The sequence below is a fragment of the Carassius auratus genome, chromosome 2, assembly GCF_003368295.1.
Source record: "Carassius auratus strain Wakin chromosome 2, ASM336829v1, whole genome shotgun sequence".
Classification (NCBI taxonomy): Eukaryota; Metazoa; Chordata; class Actinopteri; order Cypriniformes; family Cyprinidae; genus Carassius; species Carassius auratus.
The window spans coordinates 10,044,838-10,056,799 of NC_039244.1; the positions used below are offsets into that span (position 1 = coordinate 10,044,838).

At 35.5% G+C, this 11,962-nt stretch overlaps 1 protein-coding gene across 1 annotated transcript; it reads left to right on the forward strand.

Annotated features, from left to right (window-relative positions):
* The first annotated feature begins 292 nt into the window (after window positions 1–292).
* LOC113110653 (homeobox protein Mohawk-like) lies at window positions 293–11,162 on the forward strand. Its single transcript, XM_026274784.1, has 7 exons — window positions 293–621; window positions 856–1,096; window positions 2,152–2,299; window positions 4,891–5,044; window positions 5,176–5,499; window positions 10,359–10,392; window positions 10,482–11,162. Exons 2-7 carry the CDS (start codon window positions 924–926, stop codon window positions 10,666–10,668), a joined length of 1,020 nt encoding a protein of 339 aa, XP_026130569.1. The 5' UTR covers window positions 293–621; window positions 856–923; the 3' UTR covers window positions 10,669–11,162.
* Window positions 11,163–11,962: the final 800 nt, after the last annotated feature.

Here is an 11,962-nt window from a genome sequence, read left to right on the forward strand (position 1 = left end):
TGATCATTAAATAAACCTGTAAAGATATCCTGATTTATTTTGCGACTGTGACCGACTAGCTGCACATTATGCCACATTTATTTTTTCAACAATTTTTACACCATGGGATCTGTTAAGATAGGTTTCATGACTTTATGTTTTCTTGAAGCTGTTGTTTTTATTTTAGTAAAGGTCACTGCATAAAGTCTTCATAAAGTCTTTTCGCCGTATTTTCTAACAAACAACATTAAGCAATACATTAAAAGCGCATGTTTTTGTTTGTATACTTTAAACCAGACAGTCCTAGTTAATTCCCGGTACTGAGCTAAGCCTCAATGCACCTATAAAATGTTATCCGTGAAATAGGCAGGTTACATTCGAGGACTCCACTGGAGATGATCCAGTCCCGCCTGCAGTCAGACGCACAGTAGCTGAATGGACACGAGCTCGCCAGACTCACTGGGAAAGACGAGATTCGCGCTGTATTCATGTTCCGGGGTGCGCGCGAAAGCCTTTAGTTTTGGGCTGATACAGTGGAGAGATGCAGCTGCTGAGCACAGTGCTGCTGAATATGAGCAGACGGGATGGAACACACTCAAATTATTAGTGTAGCTGTAGATTAACATCTAACAGGATTACTTTGTAAGTACTTTTACATTTTTATTTTCCAATTTTATAGTTGATATTGCTATGTCGTCAGTTAATATTTAAGCTAAATAGACCACTTAAATTTAATATTTAAATACTTTGCCCATTAGTCTTATTTATTTATTATCGGTGAATTATGTTGAATTAAAAGGTAATAGCCTAGTCTATGATTATTATTATTTTTCTTTTAATCAGGAAAATCATTTCAAATAACCCATTCGTTCACAGGGGAATTATAAAAGTATAAGGACATTTCCTGGACAGACTTTGGCACATGGCAGTTATTGAAAGCTGCGATGAACACGACAGTCTTCAGTAAGTTTGATCAGCTGAGCTTTGAGGATAGCGAACAGAATGTGGAGAGAACCAGCAGAAGCTATTTAGAGGTGATTGAAGGACAGCATTCAGATTTACTGACGAGCCATAAAGTGATGGGTGGCACCGAAGCTGTCAAACACAGGAGAAATGGGTATGTATGAGACAAAATGACCGTGCATGAAACGGTCAAATGTGACTGAATGTGATGAGTTAATGCAGCGTAGCTAATGGAGCCAGACTTTTTCCGTATTCTACCACCCCATATGTTTTATTTAATATTCGGGAACAGTGTTGATTTATAATTTTCATATCAGAAGTATTTAAAAAAATCCTTGTTGAGGAAAAATCCCGTATGTGCTGGTTTGAGTTTTTTTTTTTTTTTTTACTGGGTTATCTCTGCTGTACATGTAGTGTAACAAACCTGTTTTATTCAGACGGCTGCTAATGAGAAGCAGAATGAAGAGGAATATTAAATATTGGCTGTAAAGTGGTGTTTGAAAGTACATTGTTGTCAATCCTTTAATTAACAGGAAAGCAGTATAGTGTACTACATTAATACTGTACAAATGTATATTGCTTAAAGGATACTGGCATGTGGAAAAGACAGAGATGTGAACCTCAAACCCATACAGTATAAGTAAAGTCATCGGGTTATATATTTTGACCTACATCATACGTGGAAAAAAACAGCAGGGATGTTTCTTGGTCCACAGTGACATCTGCTGATTGTCTTGGTGCTGGATATCCACATCTTCTAATTGGACATCAACAAATTTCTTTCAACTGGTTTATTCATTTGAGTTGCAGTGGTCTGCACTTTGTTTACAGTATCATTGGCTTCTATTACCACTCATGTAAAATGTTTCGGTTATGCACTGACAGTACAATAATGTAGTGTGGTGAGTGGATGCTTTGTTAATGGTCTGTCAAAACTAAAGCAATGAAAAAGCAATTGTCTCTGCCATTAAAAGTCTTTTTTGTCAGCTAATTTTGCACAAAGAATTTCAAAGAATCCTTATAAAGTCAGCAAAGTAACAGAGGGAAGAGGGGATTTGTTAAGCGATAGCAGCTTGCAGTACATGACTAATGACATATATTCCATAAAAATTAACAATCATGCTTTAATTTATGCAACAGGCATTGCCATTCACAAATCTGGAATATAAAATCTAAATTTTGCCCCTGTGTGTTGTTTTACTTGATCAGTGTAGGGAAGGTGCGGCACAAACGCCAGGCGCTGCAGGACATGGCTCGACCTCTGAAGCAATGGCTCTATAAGCACAGAGACAACCCTTACCCCACCAAGACTGAGAAGATACTGCTGGCCCTGGGCTCCCACATGACCCTGGTTCAGGTGAGGTCAGAACAAACACTGACACTGAAGGAGACTCATACTTTGGCCTGATCTGGACATACACAGATTTAAGCATTTATATTTCCTTCAGCTTATTTAAGTATTATTAACTTGCAAGATCGCTTTATTTTTTATGATTGCTATCATTTAAAAAAAAAAAAACACTGACACTGAAGGAGACTCATACTTTGGTCAGATCTGGATGGGGTGGTTTTAAGGGAGTACTGGATTGGATTTGGCACATAAATAAAAACGGGGATTTACAGCATGTAGAAGTACAGATGTGAAAAAAAAATCAGATCCTATTAGTTCTGTTAAAATATTTTTTTAACATACAACATACACAGCAATGTACAGTACAATGGCATTTAAGCCACTGGTGTGTAACAACCCAAAAATGGGTAGCAGGTCTGTTCTTATATAAAACAATGCTGTCCATGTCCTGTAAAGATAATGTCATTATAATAATTGTGCACGTTGTTAGATCTATGCAGTTCATGCTTATTTCAAGGATATTTGTGTCTATTCTGTTTATGATAAACAATCGTAGTATTGGAGTTGCCTGGTTGAATTTTTGCATGTCTTACATGAAGGATTTGTTTAGATTGTTCCACTGAATTTTAACTGGATTTCAAAAACTCTGACTTGGCTAATATAAAAATACCAATCTCTTCCCTGTTGTTGTTTGCATCTGTGTTTTGGATCGTTGTGCTGCATGAACTATCATTTTTGTAGTTTTAGATAACAGACAGATGTACTGATGCTCTACTGTATAATGTCTTGGTACAACTTGAAATTTATTCATCCTTCTGATTGTAAACTGTCCAGGCCTAGAGACATCAAAACACCCTCCCACAATATCATATTCCCAGCATCATTTTTCACAACTGGGATGAGTTTATGATGTTGGCATGTAAAAACATTTGGCTGCGTAGAACTGGCCAAAAAATGTAACCTTTGATTTATATGTCCACAAACTATTGTTCCAGTGTGGGATATTCTTAAGGACAGTCACCATATACTTGGGAGATGGTTTAGTGGTTCCCACTGTTTTTTTCTGATGGTAAACTCGCATACATTACCAAGTACACTAGCAATCTGCTGATGCCCACTCATTGGAGTAACAATTGTGTCGAATTTCTTCCATTTGTAAACTATCGTCCTGATTATGGATGCACGGAGGGCCATGTCTGGAATTTCTTATGCAACCATTCCAGTCTTATGAACTTCTACAGGTGTCTTTCCGAGGTGTGCTGAAATCTCTTCTGATTGAGTTGTATTACACATAAACAGAATCCTTTTGTAAAGAGTGGGGCCCTACAGTGTTCTTGATACTACAGCAGGTCAGTCGAAATGCATTGAAATATTGGACTCTAGTATCCTTCAGGGTCACATACTTTTTCCATTGATGATCTTAAAAGTTTACATTTTTGGTCCAATAATTTTATGGCGCTGCAGCTGGTGCATGTGTTTGTGTTAACTTGCTCTGGTTTCTTTGTGCTACTGAATGTCTCTCATCTTTTTAACTTCACTTCTGTTGTCCACGAATGCTTTGAATTGACTTGACCTGTAAATAAGTCTGTATACAATATTGTGACATGGATGGCAAAATCATGTTATGGATGGAAAATCATATCATTTCGAAATCACTTAAGCAGAAATCCAGATCATTTTGATAAGATTCTTAAAAAAAATAATATAAAATATAATATAATATAAAAAAAGTAAATGAAATAAATCAACAAATATATGTATATATATATATATATATATATATATATATATATATATATATATATATATATATATATATATATATATATATATATATATATATATATAAATTACCCCCAGTCTATTATCAACAAACACAGATTTAAGCATTCATATTTCCTTCAGCTTATTTAAGTATTATTAACTTGCAAGATTGCTTTCTATCATTTAAAAAAAAAAGATTAAATAAATCCTGACAAAGCCAATGTCAGAATTGCCAAACACTGTTTTGCCAAGCACAAACATCTATATTTACTAGATTAACTAACTAGATTTATAGATGCTACATTGCTGGAGTGGAAGCAGTTCAGGCAGATTTCTTGTAATACATAAATCAGCAAGGTGTTATATGCATTATACATTTGTATGTCATTCATGTCATTTCTGCTGCAGACTCACTACTTCATCTGTAATTTACTGTATGAATGCATCACTGGTGTAACAGGTAAAAAGTTTGTGAACCCTTCTATTTGGTGTCGGGTCATATTGGTAGGGTAGAAATATTCCATTGTAAAACACATAGAATATGTTATCAAATATAAGATGTATGTATTTGTATGTGAGTACTTTAAATAAATAAATACAAATATATTTTATGTAATTACAAATGAGAATCTAAATATGGAAATATGCAGACAAAAATCAACCACATCAGCCGGACTCTGAAGAGGGATACAGTGATTAAAAACAGCTAGCTCAACTGAAAAAAAGATAGACCATGTATTGCATAATTTTTGAACTGTTCATTTAAACATTACACACGTCAATGTAAGCAAGATAGGCCAAAAGGTGTTCCTGATTGCGTTTGTATTTTTCAGGTCTCAAACTGGTTTGCGAATGCGAGACGTAGGCTCAAGAACACAGTTCGACAGCCTGACTTGAGCTGGGCCCTACGCATAAAACTGTACAACAAATATGTACAAGGCAATGCTGAGAGACTCAGCATTAGCAGTGATGACACAACATCAGACGGTACGGCTTTACATATTCTGTTACATTCAGATGTATTCTGGCCTTTAATGACAAAATGTGTTAAATGTGCCAACACTAAAACTGAAAAAAGTAAAAAAAAAAAAGATTTTCTATCTATTTGTGTTCCACAGATGGGGAGAATCCTTTACAGATTCAGGCCAGTGAACCAGACTATAGCAGGCCCATGCACAAGAGTGTTATTCAGGACAGCAGAGGCAAAGGGTTGGGGCGAAGTACAGACCCCTCAGTTTGTGATGATTATGTGTCTCCACCAAAATACAAGAACAGCTTGCTAAACCGCTATCTAAATGATTCCCTTCGGCATGTAATGGCCTCCGACAATGTTATGGACTCTCGGAAGAGGAACCACTCTGGATCATTTAGCTCCAATGAGTATGAGGATGATTTTCTCTCTCCATCATCAGAAGCTGAGGCAAACTTCACCTACCGTACTGGTAAGAGCTGCTACAAACTTTCAAGATTCAGAAATGTAATTTAAAGAGGATATTGTCAAGAGATGCTTGCCACTTTGTACTTCGTCAGAGGTCTTCAAAACAGTGATTTTTTCCCTTTTAGGAAAATATTAGATTGAAAGGAACAATTTTAGTATGTAAGAGGTGAAAGGGATAGTTCTCCCCAAATTTTGAATTGTTATTTTTAAATTCATTTCATGTCTTTGCAAAGCTGTATAACACTCAAAAGAAAATTTTGGCCAGCAGCATATTCTTTTAATGCACCATAAAGTAGGGCGATACAGCTGCTTTCTAGGCAATGCTATTTTATGATTTTAGGGGACTTGAGAATGCACTACAGATATATGACAACCTTCACAATACTTACATGGTGAATTTTTTTTTTTTGTTGTTGTTGTTTTTTGGAGCATATCAATCCCTGATCACCATTATTGTGATCATTGTATGGAAAAGTCCATCATCAACATTCAACTAAACTTCTTTTTATGTTCCATGAAAACAATAAAAGCACACAGCAACAATGTAGTTTGCTTTGACTGGCTTGTCAGATTTGGCAAACAATATCAAACTATCTCAACTTAACAGACAGACACACAGAGGGAAAAAAAACACAAATTGAGACAAACACAATGACAGATTTTGTGCATCCCATAAGAAATAATAATTATAGAAAGTAAAGCTGTGGTTTCATATGGTTTGATTAGTGAGTGGAACGTTCTTGGACTCGTAGGTTATAGGAACACCTGCTGATGCCTCATGAAAGAAAATGCATAAGTGTTGCCAAAGGAGTTGAGTCTAATTCATCATTAACATAATTCCACCTCAATATTTTATAAATGTTCTACTTCTCTGTTTATTTTGTCTCTGTGCCATTCTGGAATAGTCCCATTTTGGGAAAATTAAGGAATGCTCTGCCTTTTTGTTTTTTTCATTCATGATGAAGTATGACTCCATAAAACACGCAGGTGTTTGTAATGAAAATAAGCATTCTAATTATCCAATCTATAACAATATTATCTGCAGTTATGAGACACTACAGCAAACACATATTTTATCACAATGACTACGTTTTTGAAATGAAAATGTTTTTTTATTATTATTTTAGATCAAACTCTGTACAGTGGTGGATGTCTCAAATATGTTTAGCTGTTTACAAAAGTTGCCATTTTTCACAACATTAGAAACATTAGTTACATTTTCTTTTTGATGTTGCCTGTACTTTACTCAATGTGGCCTGTTCAGAAAAGGACATTAATAATGATAGCAAAATACAAAGAGCAACATCTCATTTAATGACTGTCCTATGTTGTACATAAAAAGAGATGGAGAATGTCCAAGTTGACCTTTTCCATACAATAAAAAAAACTCCAAAAATGTAAAAAAAAAAAATAATAATAATAATTTGGTAGTTATCAGAGTCTTGGTAGTTATTTGGGTGTTTTAACTAAGCTTGCGTCTAACTTGAGATAATAAATGTATAAGTAACAACAAAACTGTTCACTCAAAGTCAGTGTAAAAAGAGAGGCTGTCAGGAATGTTTCCTACATGTGCAGGGATCAGTTGCTAGTAGAATTGTTCCATTGTGATGCTGTCATTGCCATCAAAAAGTTGATGAGCTGTAAATATTTTCTTAATTGATTTTTCATGTTGTGGTTACAACAAATCAGTCAATGCTGAAATGTCATTGTTTCATGCCTGTGATTCGAGACCTTACCGTTTCCTTAGATGGAAAACCACGTTTTCCACAAAGATATCATGAAACAAAAGGTCCGTATTTTCACAGATTAATTTAATTCTGTAGTTCAGAATGAATCATATGCTCAGCTACTGATAGCTTTGAGAATGGTGCTCAAAAGCTTGTGAGAGAATTTGAAAGTAGATGAGGGAACATTTACAAGTCTTCTATGAGTCACAAAGAGTTATCCCCACATGGCAGAGATTTCAGCTTTAACAAAATAAAAATAAGAATAATAATAAGAAGAAGAAGAAGAAAAAGAAAAGAAAAGTTAATAAAATATGTTGAACATTTTAATTGTGTGAAAATTAGCAATATTAGGCTTGTTTTTGTCATTTTAGTTGGAGTTGCAATGAAATGAAATTTGTTTCAAATGTTAAAGTACTGACCCATTATTTCTTAATGCATGTTCCTGGTCTTATTGTGAATGGTTTGTGGTCTATTCGTCTCTTTAAAGGGATAGTTCACCCAAAATGGAAAATCTGATGTTTATCTGCTTACCTCCAGGGGCATCCAAGATGTTGGTGATTTTTTACTCAAACCGTAACTCAAACTGTCTGTCATATAATGTAAGTTAATAGGAATCACGGCTTTAATAGTAAAAAAACAACAACAAAGAAAAACATACACAAACAAAACCAAATTAAACCCTGCAGCTCGTGACGGTACATTGATTTATTGAGACTTCTAATTGAGATTGTAGGTAGAGTGTCAATGGTCCATTTGAGCGATAGGTGACGGTAATGCACTTATACAGTAAGTCTGCAATCTGCTGTAAACTAAAAAGAAGAAGACGCGGATGCGTTCAGGACAGGACAGTTTGGACATTGCGGTGAATTCGAGGTTAAAACAACTATATAATTACAGTTCAGTTTCTTGCACAGACCAAATTATTTAATGTCTTTACACATCAATGTATCAACACGAGCTGCAGGGTTTAATTTGGTTTTATGCATGTTTTTTGACTCTAAAAGCTGTGATTCCCGTCCACTTCCATTATATTACTGACAGACCACAACGGTCAAACGGTCAAATTTTCATTTTTGGGTGAACTATCCCTTTAAGACTTCTCTAGGCTATTGAATTGCATGTTTGTGTAGTGTTTCTTTACAAAATGACATCGCCAACTACTGACCTAGCATCCATAATACAGCTTATAGTCAAAAGTCTTTTTGTTGATCCAGTGGGGATTGTTTTAATAGCATTGTTGTCTGTACACAAAAAATGTCTTGTAAGACATTTTTTGTGTACAGACAACAATGCTATTAAAGACTTTTTTTATTTTTTATTATTGTATATCTAGTTTTACTTGAAAATATATCACATTACAGAAGTAAAATGGGTTTTGCACAGCTACTAATGTCAACTTTAAATGTTAGTTTGTGGAATTTTCCAGAATAAAACCACCATGTGGCACGTGCTAGTTGCAGATTACCTAGCCACAAATCCTAAATATTTTGGAATTTAAGAAGGTTGATTTTTCCAGTCAAAATTTGTTGAGAAAACAGTTTTATCTACCTTTTTCTATATTTGTTTTATATGATCTCAGTTTATAACTAATGGGGGGGGGGTGTAAGTGGTGTTAAAAAGATGAGAGGCATTCAGTAGCACAAAGAAACCAAAGCCAAATGATTTATTAATGGTTTATAGTAGTTCTTGGCACACATACTGTTTAAGAAATCCGAGTTGGAGATGTTTTAGGCAAAGAATATTGAAAATAGCATTTTGTGTGCTCATGCCTGTCATCCAATTTTCCCTCTCATAACTCCCATAAGAGAGATTTTTTTGTTACTGATCTCAGTGCTTTCAGCAGAAAAGAGAGGCAGCTTTACTATTACAAACCGATTTATATCTACAAAATAAAGGACAATATTTAAACCCATTTCAAAAGATGATGGATGGATCTCAATTTGTTGGAGCATCTAACCAAAAATTATGTTTCCTTTCATTCGTTTCACACTTTTGGCCATATCAAATAGTGTGAAAGTTTTTCTTGTGAATGGTTGTGTGAAGACAGAATATTCAATGATATGATTTAGTAACTGCAAATGAAACCGCACAAATGTTAAATGCTAGATATATATGCTTAGTCAATATTACAATATTGTCTTCATTTACTCACCTTGTTGCTCTAAACCCATATTTCTTTCTTTCATATTTCACAAAAGGAGACATTTTGAAGAATGCACTGATCATTCTGTTTCATTCACAAAGCATGAGAATGAAACTTTCAAGCTTTAAAAAGAACCCAAAATAGCTATTAAAGTGTGATAAAAGTAGTCCATGCTAATCATGCCCTATATTCTGTGTTTTTTGAAGCTTTATCTGAAAAACGTTATTTTAACATCCTTTGCGCTTTGAAAGCACATGAGAGAAATAGTGCTTTCTGAGTCATAAACAAATGGTTTGTCTGAGTCGGGTCTTTTTAATTAACCAGTTAATCTATCCATAAACCTAAATCTGACATCATATTCCTTAAGAAGACATAGAACATAGAGCACAAATTGTGTGAACTACTTTTATGCTGCTTTTGCATTCTTTTTGGAGCTTAAAATCTGTGACTGCATGGACAAAATGTCTCATTTTGTATTCCACAGAAGAAAGAAAGTCACATGGGATTAGAACGACATGAGGGTGAGTAAACGATGATAACGTTTAGGGTGAACTGTTTCTTTAACGCAACGTCACAACCATTTCAAAAGTCATTAGTCAAAAGAAAAGGTGTAATAATTTCACAAATGCAAATCAGTTGCAAAGTGGTGGAACAGCGTGTCTGTTCCTGACACAGAGCAGATATGCTTTTTCCATCTGGAGAGCGCAGGGGAAGCATAATTGCATTTGTTTTGGCTGGAGCGCATGAATGTGGCTGGAGGCACAGCCTGCAGAGCTCCACTTAAATCTCCCTGAGCTCGACCAACACCCACTTACTCAAGCATGTACACACATGCACATGTGAAAACATGTTTACTCATCAGTTCCATTGATACGGGGTATTTCATTAGCAGCATAAATGATGTGCCAGCTTTTGGCCAAGTAGCTTTTGTGGCTACTCTAAAATCTGGTTTGAATATCCAGTTTAACTCATTCCACCGAACTGTATTTTCAGTGACGTTGGACTGTGGCACAAACCAAAGAGAGAGGTAAGAATGCTGCTGCCTAATGAATCACAAGGATTTTAAGGACTGTTAAAAACTCCTCATTAACCATTACCCTCTCCATTTGGCAACAGCGGCGTTCATAAAGTTGGCGGAGGAGGAAATAACGAGACCTACTGGAAAGAGCTCCATGCCGCCATGGCCCTGACCAACCTGGCCCAAGGGAAGGAGAGCTCAACGCCAGGCACCACCAGCTGTATCATCCAGAAGTCTTCCCATATAGCAGAGATTAAGACTGTCAAAGTGCCCACACAACCCTGACATTAGTGGCTAAAAGACTGGATGGCGGTCTGTACTAGGTCATAATTGCTAAAAGACTACCTGAACACTTTAGTATGTACTACATGCAATAATTTTGTAGAAAATGATCCACAGCAGCTTTTTCTGGGAGGAAAAATACATGTTGATTGACCAACGTGCCTATTTGTTTTTTTATTATTTATTTATTTTTCCTCAAGTTTGACGTGTGGATGATCACTACCACAGAAGCTAAAAAAAATGCTCATTCGGGTTTATACCTTTCTGAAATGCAATTTTAATAATTTACAGGTTAAGATAAAAATAACTTTTTGTCAGTGGCTAAAATGTAATATATTCATATATGTATTAACTTTTCTAAGTTATGCCAATTTTATTAGATTTTTTATTGACACAGGATTGTTGTCATCCTATGGCAATGGCATATATATGTGCATTCTTGTGTTTAAGTATAGCATATAGAGGAAGTTTCTATTTCTTTTTTTATATTCTATCTATTTGTGAAGCAACCATATTTTGGAACAAACCTTGGTTTGTTATTGGATAGCTTTTAATTTCATTTGGGTCGTTGCCTGTGAAGATTATCATACATAATACAGTCAAATCAGAGCAAATAAAGTTGTTGTTTTTTTAAAGTTGTGCTTTGATCAAATTTGCTCCTCTCTTTCCCTCTAGATAAATATATATATATTAGTGGTGGGCCGTTATAGGCGTTAACGTGCTGCGTTAACGAAAGACTCTTATCGAGCGATAAAAAAAATATCACCGTTAATCTATTCTCAAAATTGGGTTGGTAGCTGGGTCTATACTAAGCAAGCTATTATGACTTTCACCTTGATATTTTATATAACCGACTGGCCGAGGCCAGCCTAATGGACAGCGACACTGAACCGAGCTCTCTTCTGCGATGTTCTGCGATGTCCACAATTCCTGCCGGCCCGGGACTCGAACTCACAACCTTTCTATTGGGAGTCCGACAACTTCCCCTTATTGCAAAACTGTAATAATGTGAGAATATTGAAGGTGTCTGAATAAATGTAGGTTTGATTGTATATTTCATTTTTACATTGAAGACTATCCAGTGCTTTTTTACATTTAATTATTTAGTTTCTGTACCTTGACACCTACAAACTTGAAAAAAAACTTAAACATTGTGTAAATAGCACAAATAAATAAAAATAAACGAACATACAAATTAAACAATTTCAAACAGGGCCCACTGGTACAACCTTCACCGGGTCCCCGCTGACCCCAGCTATGGCCCTGCTTACACCTGTTTCACACATACTCCATCTGC